The sequence below is a fragment of the Sebastes umbrosus genome, chromosome 22, assembly GCF_015220745.1.
Source record: "Sebastes umbrosus isolate fSebUmb1 chromosome 22, fSebUmb1.pri, whole genome shotgun sequence".
NCBI lineage: Eukaryota > Metazoa > Chordata > Actinopteri > Perciformes > Sebastidae > Sebastes > Sebastes umbrosus.
Window position 1 is genome coordinate 22609203 of NC_051290.1, and position 16928 is coordinate 22626130.

General features: G+C 39.5%; 1 protein-coding gene across 3 annotated transcripts in view; it reads right to left on the bottom strand.

Moving 5' to 3' along the window:
- arhgap36 (Rho GTPase activating protein 36) overlaps window positions 1-16928 on the bottom strand; it is a 110486-nt gene that overhangs the window by 25562 nt on the left and 67996 nt on the right. For all 3 annotated transcript variants that reach the window (XM_037759747.1, XM_037759748.1, XM_037759749.1), the window contains exon 3: window positions 4253-4321. In XM_037759747.1, coding sequence (XP_037615675.1) covers window positions 4253-4321 — 69 coding nt within the window. The remainder of the gene's footprint in view (window positions 1-4252; window positions 4322-16928) is intronic.

Here is a 16928-nt window from a genome sequence, read left to right on the forward strand (position 1 = left end):
TAGTAAGTTTGTGAAGGTTCTCAGTCATCCAGGTCATGGTATCCGAGTAAGGGTTAAATCAGTAGCAACTGGACTTGGTTTAGATTCTTGAAGACGTTTCACTTCTCATCCAAGAAGCTTCTTCAGTTCTGGCTGAATTCCTGGGTTCCCCTGCTACCATTCAGCCAGAACTGAAGAAGCTTCTTGGATGAGAAGTGAAACGTCTTCAAGAATCTAAACCAAGTCCAGTTGCTGGCGTGGACTATTATAGTAAGTTACAAAAAACGATCATATTATGTATCTGCATTCGCATGGTGAATCCATCAAGATGTCAAGTTGATTTAATAAAAGAAAGACTAACTCATTTAATAAACTGATTCCACTTATTTAAACTGAGGATTTTGTTCGAGGATTTATCATTTTTTTAAGAGTGATGATATCAGAAAATATGGGGCGGGGTGGATCAGCTTTCCTTAAATAGAAGTGGAGGGGGCTTCAATGAAAATAATAGGAACCACTGATTCAGAATTACTGATGTAATCAGTTATATTATTGACTCGTCTGATAATACCTTTTGTACTACAGGTTTGGGCTCTGTATGGGTTGTACAGCATGGGGGTATTTGGACTCCTGACCTCTGTTTTTCTAAAATCCTGATCCTAGTAGGCATGATTACTACAGTTAGCATTTCACTGATGAGACCCCCTGTGGACATTGTCCTGGGTTAAAAGTAAAACAAACAGTAAAACCCAGACAAGAAGACAGCTGTGTGTGTGTGTGTCTGACTGGTCAAAGGCCTATTGTTCAGAGATTTCACTTCTCTCCTTCTTTAGTATTTCTGGTCCTCAGGTCATCGTCTGTTCCTGGAAGACTGAAGGAGATATATTTAGAGGCTGCTCGGTACTCGCTGCTATTTCTCCATCACCACGCCAGCAGCTGGATGGTAATATTGGTCCTCTGGGGCACTGAGCTAAGTGAATTTAAAGACCTGTGTTTATTTAACACGGGATGTCCTCTGTGTAAACCCCAGTGAAACACATGCAACAACATAGAAGCTTCTTTTTTAACCTTTTCCTAAAAATAACGTAATAATAATAACAAAGGAGGATGGAAGGCCAAGCAGGGAAGAGAAATACACAAACATCATAGATTGAGCGAATGGGAAAGAAGCACCAGTCGGATGATCTAACAGCCTCTGAAATACCCCTCTCCAACATCACAATGGTGGGTTTCCAAAACAGGCTATTTGTCACTTGCGCCCAATTTACGCAGCAATTCGCCAGGTGTGCGGAGGTGAAAGAGTAAGCAGGATTTGCAACGTCTGTATCAGGCACTTTTCTTTTAAACAGCTACTTCTCCATCCCCCCAACCGCCCACACATTTTTTCCTTTAGGGCATACAGCGGGTCGCCCGACCATGTCTAGTTTGTCTCAAGCAGGCCCTTAACCAGTAACACTGGGCAGTCCAAGTAAACATTTAGCACTCATTCTATCTGTATAAACCAAAGCTGGAGCTCTGCGTCCAAGCTGCTACACCACTGCCTGCTTTCAGTTTAACTCCCTCCTGTAATGGCATTTAGTTGATACTAAAAAAAAGGGCTGATACACCTATCTCCCGATTCCATACTATCACGATACTTGTGTGCCGATTCAATATATAGTGCGAATTTTAGGTATTGCGATCCGACATTACGATTTATTACGATTTTTGTTAATCTCTAAATGAATCCACTAAAAATGTTTGATTTTCAGCATGTATGTAATCAGAGATGTCCTGAAGTCAAATCTATCAGTCATTGTCAGGAAAAAATTGGTTTATAAACTATTGTGATTACGAACTGTCAACTGCATATGATGAAAACAACCTCGAAAAAAGGGAAAAAATAACAAGTATAGGAAAAAAAAGAAAAATTAAATGGCCATTATGAAAGGCAAACTCAATGTAGAAAGAAAGGGATGACAGCAGCAGAGCCGCAGCAGAAACGCTGCCAGCGTGGACAACCCACGCAAGGGACACGCAGCAGTTCAGCGAAGCAGCTGTCACGCACTGCTCACGCGGGCAGTCTGGCCCAAGCGTAAGCCTGTGGTATATAAATGACACGCGAAAAGCCTAAAATGCGTTATCATGACACACGGAAATGTCGTGCTATTTATACGCCTTCCTGTTAGGTCGGGTTGGGTTCTTCTAATGACGTGAAGGCAGCCATGATCTTATTGGTCCAGGTAACTTCAACAGGCACATTGCCACAGTGGCCTCTACCCTCATCCACATATAATATACATATATCTGATATCTCTGTCTTCATTCTTGCTTTCTCCTCCACTATCTGCACCAGAGAAATGCTCTCATGGCTGAACCTGCAATCTGCATCAAATCAAGGAAAAAACATTTTGGCTTTTCCCGTCACTCACACTCACATCGAAACAATCTGATTATTATTTCGCTCACAGTAACTCCACAGTTATCACTTGATAATCCTGTTACATGTAATCTGCTACCTCCTGACCCCTAAAGGCCACGCATGCCTTCAGTAGTAGGGGGGGGGAGCGGTGCCAGCGGGAGCACTGCCAGGTCCCAATGTTCTGTGTTTTGATTAGCAGTGTTAGCTTCAGCTAAGTCCCTGTGTGTAAGAGGCTGGAGGCAGGATTTAAAGAGCTGCGCAGACGGCCTGGGAATGTGTGTGTGTGTGTGTGTGTGTGTGTGTGTGTGTGTGTGGGTGTGTGTTGTGTGTTGTGTGTTTTGGCTGGTATCTGGCACTGCTGTGATAATCACCTGAGAATAGAGAACATCTCTTTATGAGAGGTTGGAGTCACATTGGCAGATGAGGCTTACAGTGAGAGAGAGAGGCAGGAGAGGAGAGGAGGTAGAGAAAGCAGAGAGATGAAATGTGAGAAACTGAAAACAGTTGTCTGCGTGTCCCGTCACCAGAACTATGGCCGTGTTTACTGGATACATTAAATAAAGTAATCTCACCTTATCTTGATGCTTAACATGGACAACTTTACACGCAGCACTCCTGCTTAACTGAAGCTGTTCATGTTTTTATGAAAACTAATATTTGATGCACACGGGTTCAAAAGTACGACGCTCCCAGATCATTTTGTTCCCATTCAAACCGATGAAGGGGTCGGGTCAGTGTATGTTTTGGTCATTCGATTTTCCTTTCACAAACGGATATTAAAAAACAAAAAATGAGTGGTTATTTGATTTTCTTTTTAGAATACAATAATTCAAATTGAAAATAAAAGGCGTTTTTCTTTATCAGGGTCAAAAAGGGATGAACTTAACTTAAAACAACGGGTTGATTTTCATTTTCTATTTCTAAAAACAAAAAAATTAAATCGCTAGAAGACAGAAACGAAAAAAAAAACGCCTGTTATTTCATATTCTGCGACCGGAAGTTGCCAGAGAAAAAAAAAGCACGGTGCTGCTGTGTAACTGAAGGTGATGGACATGGTACGTAGTTTTTGGAAACAATAAAAGAGTGTGTCTTTGGGAAGAAGACATGACTGCGGAAAAACTAACTTTGGTAAAATTGGAGAGATATTGAGAGATTTAAACTTCCCGGATCAATAACTCATAAACAAAAGGTTGTTAAAACACCAACGACGCCGCAATAGGGTTTTACACGAGTCACAAGTCATTTAAATTCATTTTTTTTTTTTTTGATTTTGTCAAGTTGAGTCTAAAGTCATCCAATTTGGGACTCAATTCCAAGACTCGAGTCCACACCTCTGTTAGAAAGTCATAAGAGAATAAACTGTAGAAATAAGTGTTTTTTTCAAGATATCTGAGTAATAATATCACTTTGAACAAACGCCATGATTAATGAATGATTATTACTTTAAAGCTTCCAGTAATCGGGGTACGTAGGCACGCTCTACTGAGGGAGTTTGTTTTTGCATTTGCAGGGTGACGCGGCGAGACGGCGGAGGGAGTTTTAATCACTTTATGTTGTAAGAACGCAGGAAAGACGCAGAGGCGACGAAACACACAAGTGTGACTCACTGAACGCTCCGTCAGCCTGCAGCCCTGAGCCTCTTGTGCTTTATAAACACAGGATCTTCAAGTATGTAAGAAGACCATTAGTGGTAGAAGCGGCGGTGAAGCTGTTTTAGCGAGCAGAAGGGGGACATTGTGTTTGACGATAATATTTACCGGAGCAAACATCGTCCGTGGGTGTCGGGTCACGCAGGGACTTCGCGGAAACACAGATTATGAAAGATGGTTTCATGTTTAACCACACATGACTGTGTTTGTGCGATGAACTCACCTCGCTCTTTCTTTTCCTTTGAAAAGGAGTCAAACTTCCTGCGTAGAGATTTTCTCCGTTTGTGTATTTCTGTGAGAAAAAAAAGAAGAAAGCCACCATGAATAAAAGAGTTAGTGATGAACAAAGAAGACTGTTTGTTCAGGGATGTCTGCCTTTCATTTATCTAGTCATGGAAATGGGTGGATATGTATGTGTGTATTTCTATGTGCTTGTTAAGATGAAGGATTTTTCTCAGCTCTAAATCAACTTAACAATCATTACTTCTTTCTTTCAAACACAAACAGCGCCCTCATTACGACCTCCCTCCCTTTCCTCTCCTCTTTCTCTTATCATCTTTTCCTCCTGAGTGCTTGCACCTCTTCCTCAGCTCTAACAATAGAGCCGACCATTTCAATAGGCTGTGTTCTTTGTTTAAATAGCTCCCTTTTCTTATGGCTGCATGGCCCCAGACATGAGAGACAATGATGTGTGTTTTATGTGTGTGTGAGAGAATCCTAGAGAGAGGTAAATGAATAGTAGTTACTTAGGTCAAAACTATACTTTTTAGGGGCGTGATATTAAAAGAAAAATCCCCATTTTAAACACTTAAAAATCCAACTGAAATCCCTTTTTGCAGTGAAAAATTATGTTAAAATTATTTTCAAATGAATTGTTGACTTGTTTTTTGTACTGAAAGAGTGAATAAAGTTTGAAAACAAAATGTCGCTAGTTTTCAATCACATCACATTTCAACAGTTTTCCTCAGCGGATGAAGTTCACTCAGAGAGCTTGTTGTCATCACGTGACTTTAAGTGGCAGTAAGCAGTATATTTTTGGCATCATTGGGCAAAAATCCCATAATACCCTTTCAGCATATTGTAATTCAAGTGTTCTGAGAGATAACTAGACTTCTGCTCCTCCTCATGGCTCTGTTTTCAGGCTTTAGAACATATAGCCCGTGACGGGAGACTTTGACCAATCACAGGTCATTTCAGAGAGAGAGCGTTCCTATTGGCTGTGCTCCGGTCATGTGACCGGAACTTGGCATTCCTTCAACAGATTTCACAATGGCTGCCGCGTCACAAACTTTCTAATTTTACAGCTATACCGTGCACTACAAGATGATTCTGAGAACATCTCCTCAGATGTATTAGACATTACAGTAACAGAATATTGATTCATATTTGATCAGCGCTGCCTAGTTTGACTGTTTGGTCGGAGTTCAGAGTGACTGACAGCTGGCTCTCATAGACTGCAGATGGACAGCAGACCTCAGATCAGCTCTTACTGCTTGTTTTCCTCCGGTCTGTGAAATCTTATAGATGCCGTTAGGAGCACCGTAGGAACACGATTTTTTTTCAGGTTAACTGTTTCATGTACTACTGTCATGATATAGCGACCGTTTTATAAAAATAACTTGTTTTAATCATATTTGCTCCAATCTCGCCTACTTCAGCTTTAAGTATGAACAAAATATTTGTTATTATTTTTTTTCATAAATGTTTAGATTTATTGTTATCTTTTCTATTTTTAATTTATCTAAGATTTTATTACTATAACTATTATGTCTTCACATGATTTAAGTATGGCATATATATATATATATATATAATATTATAAAAATATATATTTTTATAATTATTATTATTATCTTTTTATTTTGAATTTATTTAAGATGTTATTACTAGAATTATTATGTCATCATGTGACTTAAGTATGGAGGAAATATTAAAAAAAAAATGTATTATTATTATTATTATTATTATTATTATTATCTTTCCACTTAAACTGTATTTAAGATGGTATTACTAGAATTAATATTACTTTTATTTTATCTGTTTTTTGGTTATTTGTTTTGTTTTGTTGTTGGGCTTGTCATGTATCATGTCAAACCCTGTACGTCACCTTGTTTTCTTGGTCTTTTCTTGGGTATTTCTCTCCTGTTCTTATCATTGTTGTACAACCTGTACAGTCACTGCTGTTTTGCTTTTGCACCAATTAAAAGAAAAAAAAGGGTGGACAAAATGACAACAACTGAGCAAACTCCATTTTTTAAGGAAGACAATGAGATGTGGTGGAAAGCTCCGGAAAAAGCTTGTTAGTAGACCTTCTGTTACATTCTTTTCCTTTTTTTTGGCTTACTACTGTTATTAAGAGGAAGAACGAGCTTTTTACTTTCAGGCGATGATGATATACCGGTGATTACATTATTGGATTACATGCAGAGTATTTACAAAGAACTTGTCTGTCGACGTACAGGAGAACCACAGCGTTCTCCGTGTGCACGGACACGAGAGGACCCCAGGAAACCACAAGATATCAAATATAAACTTGTAAACTCTCTTTTGGGACATGGGGTTTGCAAAGTACAATGGCTGACATTTTGGTGCATTCCTGCCTCCTTTTTGTTTGGTGTTTTTGTCTAAATTCCTGTGTATCACTAGCCAGACATTGACATTAGTTGCGGCCACAGTGGATAGCAGAAAATACTCTGGTGATGTGAAGCCTCGGCTGTAAATCAACGGTGAGGGGCGTCGACGTTACTTCCAGCAGCAGTCCTCTCTGTGTGTGTTTTGTTTCTGTTTTACGAGCTCTACATCCTCGTCCTCTGACTGGGTTTATGTGGAAGAAGTCATTGTTTGGCTTACTAAAGCTGGTGTTTAGAAATCACTAACTCAACATTGGGCCTTTTCCCTATTAAGGAACAATCAGAGTTCAGCGCAAATAATGCCGTCTAGAATATCTGTGACTCTAAATATGAATATCATTTCTCCTTTAATCACAGAGAAACAAAACAGCAAATTAAAACAGTACGGCAAAAGAAAGAAAGAAAGTATTTGTGTCCATGCGAGCGTGCGTGCGTGTAAGTATGTGTGTGAATGTCAGGATAAAAGGGTCAAATTCCCATGACTGCAGGAAATTAAAGTTTATTTCCAAAGTGCACGGCCCCTCCCACCACGCACACGCCACCTCCAGCTAGGGCTAATCCCTGAGAGAGTGTGTGTGCGTGTGTGTGTGTGCGTGTGTGTGTGTGTGTGTGTGTGTGTGTACACATGTGTGCACTCACAGTGTTACATAATGCACATTCACAGAGAGCTAAGATAAACACAGAGAGGAAAAACAGTGGAGATTTTACTGCAGTTTTGCATCCTTATTTTGTTGTTGGCAGAAAGTTTTGCATCGTTTCAATCGATTACAGGATCACAAACTGAAGATCAATCCAGCAATTTCACACTTGTCGATGTTTGATTTTCTACTATTTAAACACAGATGCAGTAAATGTAGCCTCTCAGTGAAACCTCTGAGGGATCAGAGGACAGATTAACTGAGTGAGGTGGAACATATGGGTGGTAAAGGACTGATTTAAAGGAGCGAGAGGAGGAGTAAGGAAGGAGAAAGGGCATATTATGAGGATCAACAAAGTTCCTACTGAAGAGTTAAAACAGTTTATATGCTTGCTGCTTTATTGTCCAACACACGGCTATAGACAAATATGTGCAGTAGCGGCTGCAACTATTATTACAATTATTTTCATTGTCAATTAATCTGCCGATTATTTTTTCGATTAATCGATCAGTTGTTTGGTCTATAAAATGTCAGAAAATTGTGAAAAATGTTGATTCCCAAAGCCCAAGATGACATCCTCAAGAGTCTTATTTTGTCCACAACTCAAAGATATTCAGTGTACTGTCATAGAGGAGGAGAGAAACCAGAAAATATTCACATTTAAGAAGCTACGATCAGAGAATTTAGATTTTTTTTTCTTAAGAAATAACTCAAAGCGAAAAATAGTTAGAGATTAATTTAAGTAAGGGGTGCAGCATCGCCCTGTCGGGGATTATTTCACAACAATGACCCGCTAGCTGTACATTATCACGCTTATTACACGGCTACTTGCTGAAGAAATCAATATTTTGACACAAAAACGGTCCGCCAGAGTCCAACATCAGAGCTGCGCCCATAGCAACGGTCTGTTATACATAGCAACGGTCTGTTATACATAGCAACGGTCAGCTATACATAGCAATGTAGCAACGGTCTGTTATAGATAGCAAGGGTCTGTTATACATAGCAACGTAGCAACGGTCTGTTATACATAGCAATGTCTGGCATACATAGCAAGGGTCTGTTATGCATAGCAATGGTCTGTCATACATAGCAAGGGTCTGTTATACATAGCAACGGTCTGTTATGCATAGCAAGGGTCTGTTATATATAGCAACGGTCTGTTATACATAGCAATGGTCTGTTATACATAGCAACGGTCTGTAAAACAGAAATTACAGACCGCAGAACGCCGTGATTGACCAATCAGAATCAAGTATTCAACACAGCCGAGTAATAATAGTTGACAATTTATTGATTAATCGTTGCAGCTAATGCGCTGCTCTAATGTGAAGGTGTTAGCTCTTTATATTAAACTGGGGAAAAAAAGTTAGTAAACTTGTGTTTGGCGGATTATTTCTCTGTTGTTACAATGCTAATGGTCATTGTATTTTACATCGTTGGAAAGCCTGTTTATTTACCTTCGCAATGATGTCCAACTTGTAAGGATCATGCATTTGTGGGATGAGCAGCACAGCTGATTATGTGGGTAGCGCCCAAGAAAAATTTGCCAAAATGCTCCGTCAATGGTAAACAGTGTATTCTCCTGTTGGTATTGACTCTTGTTTTGAGTTGTTTGGTGGATTGGATGATTGAACTCTCTATCAGTAACAAGGAACAAACAAGACATATTGGCAATTTACACTTTATTCATTTAATACACCGTCAGGAGCCTCAGTAGCGGTCGAAGATCCATACGCAGCCACAACAGCCTGGCACCTCCTCCTCATGCTGGTCACCAACCTGGTCACACGTTGTTGTGGGATGGCGTTCCATTCCTCAACCAGGATTCGTTGCAGGTCAGCCAACAAGGTTGTGTTGGTCACTCTAACACGTACGAGCTGATCCCACAAGTGTTGAATTGGGTTGAGGTCTGGACTCTTGGCAGGCCGTTCCATTCTCTCTACTCCCACATTGTGGAGGTAGTCTGTGATAACCCTGGCTCTGTGGGGGTGAGCGTTGTCATCTTGGAGGATGAAGTTAGGTCCCAGATTGTGGAGATATGGGATCGCCACTGGCTGCAGAATCTCATCCCGATATCTCACTGCATTGAGATGGCCTTCAATGATGACAAGCCTTGTTTTACCAGTAAGGGAGGTGCCGCCCCACACCATGACACCGCCCCCACCAAAAGCTGATACTCCATCGGTTCAACAATCAGCGTAGCGTTCTCCCCGTCGTCTCCATACTTTGACCCTGCCATCCAACTTTGGCAGACAGAACCTGGACTCATCACTGAACATGACATTCCCCCACATGTTCAGGTTCCATTGTCTGTGTTGTTGACACCAGCGCAAACGGGCCCGACGGTGAAGGGCAGTCATTGCAGGCTTCCTGGTAGCCTTATGAGAACACACTGTTTACCATTGGCAGAGCATTTTGGCAAATTTTTCTTGGGCACTACCCACATAATCAGCTGTGCTGCTCATCCCACAAATGCATGATCCTTACAAGTTGGACATCATTGCGAAGGTAAATAAACAGGCTTTCCAACGATGTAAAATACAATGACCATTACCATTGTAACAACAGAGAAATAATCCACCAAACACAAGTTTCCGAACTCTGTTTTTCCAGTATAGTTTATATGATAAAAGATTGATACTTGACGTCAGTGTATCGATACAATATTACCACTATGCTGTATTGATTTTTATCCCCACCCCTAGTTTTAAACTGTTGTCTTTAAAGGAACAGTGTGTAAGAAAAGAATTATATTATTCATAACTATATTTTCTTTAGTGTATAATCACCTGAAACTAAGAATGTTTTCGTTAAACCGTGGTACCACCAGCAGCCGTTTGACTTCCGTTGCTCCCTAAGTAGTGTTATTATGGTATGGATGGCCTCTGAGCAAGGAGAACATTGTCACCACGGTTTTGCAATCGGCGGCTCACGTTACCGCAGTCTAGGAAAGGGAGGAGTGAGCGGAGGGGTACTCAGTTGGTTGCAATCTGCAACCCCACCACTAGATGCCACCAGATCCTACACACTGTCCCTTTAAGGCGCCACTTTAGGTTGTTTATAGGAGTTTTCATAATTGACAATTTTAATCATGATCACATTTTGTTGTGGCATATTCTGTTATATGTTGTTAACATGTCACTCTTATTGCTGTCTGTCTTGTCCAGGAAAATTATTTTTTGTCACCATTTCTCCAAGCCTATAGTAGTTTTTATATCCAATTAACAATCCAAAATACTGAATTTACAGTGATGTAAAAAGGAGAAAAGCAGCAAAACCCTCATATTTGAGAAGCTAGAAGCAGAAAAAAATTGAGTTTTTGCTTGAAAAACGATTACTTGATTATCAAATCACTTGGCAATCAATTATGTGTCGATTGACGAATTATTTCACTTTTGAAAAAGAAGCTTTTCAAGTTATAAGAACTAAGAAATCAAATGGAACAAGCGGAGCTTAAGGGAAGAGAAAGAAAGTGAGAAGTGGAAGGAGAGAGCGAGTTAGTTCGGAGTCCCTGTAGAGGATGGAGCATGAGAATGAACTCTCCAAAACACCAAATAAGAGCAAATCTATCCCACAACTACTGACACGTTCCACAAAGAATTCACTGGATGCTGCCAATGAAACTAACAAACACACTCACGCACAAAAACATAAACAGGTACACACACTCAAACGATGGTGGAGGACGTATTCAGATCATTTACTTAGGTAAAAGTACTAATACCGCACTGTAAAAATACTTTACTAAAAGCATAAATCCTGCATTGAAAATGTAACTTCAGTAAAAGCATGTAAGTATAATCAGGAAAATGTATTTAAAGTCCTAAAAGTATAAAAACTAGCCCCTGTGACTGTTCTACTATTATATATTATACCTTTAGAATATTATTATTCATGCATTAATGTAAAAGCAGGATTGAACTACTGTTTATTTTCATTATGGATCAATCAGCTGATTATTTTCTCCATTAATCGATTGATTTGTTTGGTTTGTAAAAATTGTGAAAATAGGGAGAAATACCGTCACAATGACCCAGAGCTTAATTACAAATACATTAATATTATTAAAAAGAAAAGCAGCAAATCTTCACATTCTGGGTAGCTGGAACCATGAAATGTTTTTGCATAAAAAATAACAATGAATTATCAAAATAGTTGCCAATTAATCAATCAGCTGTACTTGTAACTGTTGGGTAGTTTCATTTATAACAAAACATCATCTTAATTTGTAAAGTACTGTAACTAAAGCTAATAAATAAATGTAGTCGAGTAAAAACTACATTATTTCCCTCTGAAATGTAGTGGAGGAGAAGTAGAAGTTGACATGAAAAGATAAGACCCAAGTAAAGTACAAGTACCTCAAATTTTTACTTAAGTACAGTAGTAAATAGGGATACACCGATACCACTATTTTCAGACCGAGTACAAGTACTTACATTTGGGTACTCGCCGATACCGAGTACCGATACGAGTACCGATACGAGTACTTCTCTGTGCCTAAAGACCCTCGTTAACAGCAAGCTGGAGGGTGTGAGCGACACACGGCAGGCTGGGGAGGCCAGCATATGAGGCGGTGCGCCGCCACCGGCTCTAGGTCGGCTTGGAAAGGCTCGAGGCGAAGGTGGCTCGCAGCCGCAGCTTTACAGCGCTCCCCGCCTGGACTTTGCCGCACCGTGACGGGGCTCCCTGCTCCCGGTGCGACTATCGACCGAGGTGGACTGTCCTCGGTGCACCCCAACCGCGTCATGCCGCGGCCCACGTAAAAGGCACCAGGGGTCCAAAGAGTCTAACGCACGCGCAAGTCAGAGGGTGGAGCAAAACCCCGTGGCGCAATGAAATAGAGATTCGGCACGCGCCGGCTGAGGTGGGATGCCGGCTGAGGTGGGATCCCGGCCCAGCGGAGTCGGGCGCACCACCGGCCCGTTTCGCCCGCATCGTCGGGGAGGTGGAGCCTGAGGACCCGAAAGATGGTGACGAGAGGTTAACGTCACGCAGCTGTAAAGTGGTATCGGTGCCGTTGTATCGGAGCCGCTCTGCGAATACGAGTACATGAGCACAGTATCGGACCGGTATCGGTGCATCCCTAGTAGTAAATGTACTTAGCTACATTCCACCACTGCACTCAAATGCCAGCACTTTGGGCCATGCATGTACATAAATGTAAGGACAGTATACAGCAGAGGGTATATGCAGGTATACTATATGCAGGTATACAAGGTATACCCTCCTCTTTTTCTGTCGGTTTACAGTATACTCACCTAGAGGAGTGTATACCCACTTCCTCCTCGGTAACCTACCCATCCACCTAGCAGGATACACACCTCATCATTAATCACTATACCACTGCTGACATACAAAATACAGTGTGCTTGTACTACGAGACTGGAGAGGTTTTATGGCAGTTGAAAGTCAGAGATAAAGAGGAGGAAAGACTGAAAGATGGTGAAGAAAGAAATATTTTTGTAATGGAGATGGAGAGAGAGATGGAAAAAAACAAAGAAACAGAAATGCAGAAGAAGGAACCCGAAAAACTAACAAGGCGTGGCTGTGGGAGGGGAGTGTGGCGGCTGGAGGGGAGCGTGGCGGTGGGAGGTGATGCTAAGACCGTGACGGACTGGAGAGATTTCAACCCCGGGGGAGAAAATGAGGATGAATATTCCCAGACTCACTGACAGAGAACTTTGTGAGTAGATTCAGACTATTCCTGAATTCATGTCATCGTTCAGACCTTATACTTCAAAGCATCACATGTTGGAGTCTGAGATCTGCTGCATTACCGTTAAAGGAATGGGGATATTCATTGACAAAACTATGCATCAAGGGACATAAAAGAGTTATTGTCTGTTAGTCTCAGATAGATGTGTCACTTTAGTGATCATGTTAACACTTTAGCACATCCCTAGTGGAACTTTGTGGGGTAAAGATAAGATACGATACTATACGGTACGATACGATATGGTAAGATACAACAAAATAAAATAAGATAAGATAAGATAAGATAAGATTAGATACAGTACCATACTATACTGGTACGATACGGTACGATACCATACCATACCATACCATACGGTAAGATACAGTAAAATAAGATAAGATACCATACCATACCATACGGTAAGATACAGTAAAATAAAATAAGATAAGATAAGATACGATACGATACGGTAAGATACAGTAAAATAAGATACCATACCATAGCATACTGTAAGAAAAAACAATACAATAAAATACAATAAGATATGATACGATACGGTAAGACACGATAAGATAAGATAAGCCTTTATTGATCGCAAGAGTGGGAATTCAGGTGTTGCAGCAGCACAAGGACAGGTATAAGTCCATATAAATAGAGAAATATAAAATAAGAATAGATATAAAAATATAAATTATATAAGGGCAAAGGACATCGTCAACAAAATTTTGTATATGTAATATGATACCATCAACTATGAAAGCATACATCATATATGATTGAGTAATTGTACTTAGTGTATAGAGTATATTATAGTGTATAGAGTCTTTTATATACAGGAGCTAGCTAATTTAGCCAGCCTTACAGTGTTCCAAGCTCACCCAAAAATGTTCTTCTGCTAAATATTTATTTAAAGCTGAATTGTGAATACATACTGAATAAATATAATGCATGTAAGATATGTAAAAATGCAAAAACAGACCGCAGTGACTCTGTTTTTAATTGGTCGGAAAAAGCTTGTTTGTCGGAGAGAGAGATTAGCTTTTTAGCTAGTCCTAGCTTTGTCTCATTCCAAACTAAATTTAGTTTTGAAGCACAGAAAACAGGTAAATTCTTCTTCTGTGACTAATAAAAATATATTTCTTTAAATTGATTTGGTGAATATTAGCTAACAGAAACAGAGACGTACTCTTCAGTCCTTTAAATAGTTGGTGGTAGTTTTGGTGGCGGGACTGTAGCAGTTTTTGCTTTTAGTTCTAATGTCCAAGTCTAATACCGAGACTATCCCTCACCATCTCCCACAAATACTGCCGTCTGCACTCACTGGTACCACTGCTGAGAATCACACTATAAGTATATTGTTGTTTTTTTGTTTAGTTTTTTTCCTCTGTATCTACAGTAAAAACAAATGTTCTATAACACAAACAGGAGGGTAGATGAATGCATTACATTAACGTCCTCTTCATATCTGTCTATGTGTGTATGTGTGTTACATTAACGCACATCTTTGTGATTATATCTCTGTACATTGAATATTCTTTTTATACTTCATACTATGAACCTTTGCACATTCCTTGTACAATTTTGCATGTTTCTGCTCAGCTTTTTAATTTTATTTCAGATATATTGTACATATTTTTATAGTACTTTTGTCATGTTTTAATTGTAATTCTCTTCTATACGGCTCTCATTTTAATTCAGATGTATTGTACATATGTTGTATTTTATAGTATTTTTCTTTTATATTTTTTTTGTCATTTTTTTCTATTCTTTATTTTTGTTTCTTGATTTTTGTACTTATTTTTTATTTCAAATTAATGTTCTCTTACTATGTTTACCATACAATGTTTATGTTATGCACCAATACGCCCAAAGCAAATTCCTTGTACGTGAAACCTATTTGTCAATAAACCAAATTTTGTATTAATTAAAAAAAATATATATGTATTAGTGTTGTGAGTATATGGCTAAATTTTGCATTTTATGGTACATTTGTAATCCTCTTTTTGCTGTCTGGAACTGTGTCAAACTTGACTTGAGTTATATGATTAAACACAAATAAAATGTCAGACTTAAGTTCATTTTTGGTATTATTTATTTATTTATTTGTATGTATTTTGCTTTTATTAATTAATTTAACAATTAAGTTCCCCAAATGTTCCCAAACAACTTCACTTCCAGTGGAAACGGGGAATGTATGAGAGTGTGTTTTCTGGTGTTTTACGAGCTGTGGTCGGGTTTATGTGGGTGGAAAGAATTTTTTTGGTGCGTAAAACTGGCGTTTACAAATTACCGATTCAAAGCCGGGTCGTTTTCCAAATAGGGAACACATGGCATCATCACAAACATCCCAGATGTGGAGATGTTCTGGGAAGTCTATTCCCTGAATTTCAACTTGCTTGCAAGCACATTCATACAAATTTAAGTTCATAGAAAAGCCAAGAGAAAGTGGTAAATGGGGAGTGATTTACTCATGTTTTCCCATGATTCTCAGTTTGTAATTGAACCCTGACCTGATGGAAAAAGAGTATACATTCATCCCTAAAGATTAAAGAATGAAGAACAAGAAAACAAGAGGAAAATAGGAAAACTTCCCGAAAGTGAGGACAGTAGGGACGAGTGGAGTCTCACAGGATGTTAAGTTTCTCTGACTCACAAACTTGTTTCCATCACTTATGGAAAGATTCATTTACTTACATTTATTCCCTTGAGACCAATAGAGGACCTGCTTTATGTCCCCAAAATGTGGCTGCAAACTGATTTATGTCCTCACAACACGAGTAATACACGTTCACACAGGCTTAACATCCCTGACTGCCAACACTGAGAAGCCGGATATTAAATATGCCAGTATTGTTTCAGCATTAAACATGGCTCAACAATAAGGATTGACCGATTGCCCGGGGCAAGTAAAATGCCACGTTGGGCTAGTAAATCTAGCAACTCAACTACAACAAGTGGTAAACAAGAATTAAACACATTGTTTTTTTTTTGCCACAGCTGAAAATGGAAGTAACTAAGGATTGAGCCATCTATCTAACGTTGTTGCGCTACGTTGTTGCGCTACGTTGTTGCGCTACGTTGTTACGCTACGATGTTACGCTACGTTGTTACCTACGTTGTTACGCTACGTTGTTACGCTACGTTGTTACGCTACGTTGTTACGCTACGTTGTTACGCTACGTTGTTACCTACGTTGTTACCTACGTTGTTACCTGCGTTGGTGCGCTGGATTGTTGCGCTGTGTTGTCGCGCTGCGTTGTTACATTATTATTTTAACACAAACCATGTTCTTAATTTTAACCTTACTACTGCAACTTTTTGTTGCAGCTGGAAACGAGGCTGAAACGTATTTATGAAACAAATTTTTGGCTAAGAAACGTCGACCTTCATCATATCCAGTGGTTTGCAGAAACATACAATGCCATCATTTAATCTGGCGACTGGGCTGCAGGACCAGGACCATCACTCTGGAAAAGACACAACTTCAATATAACTTAAAGTGGCTATAATATATATTTTTATAATCAAATAATGTGAAAACAATGCAACAACATGAAAGGGGGCAATAAAACTCAGTTATGGCAGGTTTAAAGGTACGCTGTGGAGTTTATGAGCATTGCTTTTATTGGTGGGATCCTGTTTTGTTCGTTCTTGTGTGCAGACATGATTACAGGAATGAGGCAATGCACATTCCTACTAATGGTTTCACACTATTTTTATTCATCTACAGGTATCAGTAATGCACCAAGAAATGCAGCAAAAGGAAGAGAAGAACACTGCTCTTGGCTCTTGGGTCGCAAACATCAAATTACTCAAAACAAAAAAGTAAGTAAGATATATACTTGTACATTTTTGGGAATCAAAACCATGACGGCAGATGAGCTACAGAATAATTGAGCCTCACTGTTTATTGGAGATCATGTGTGAATCAGC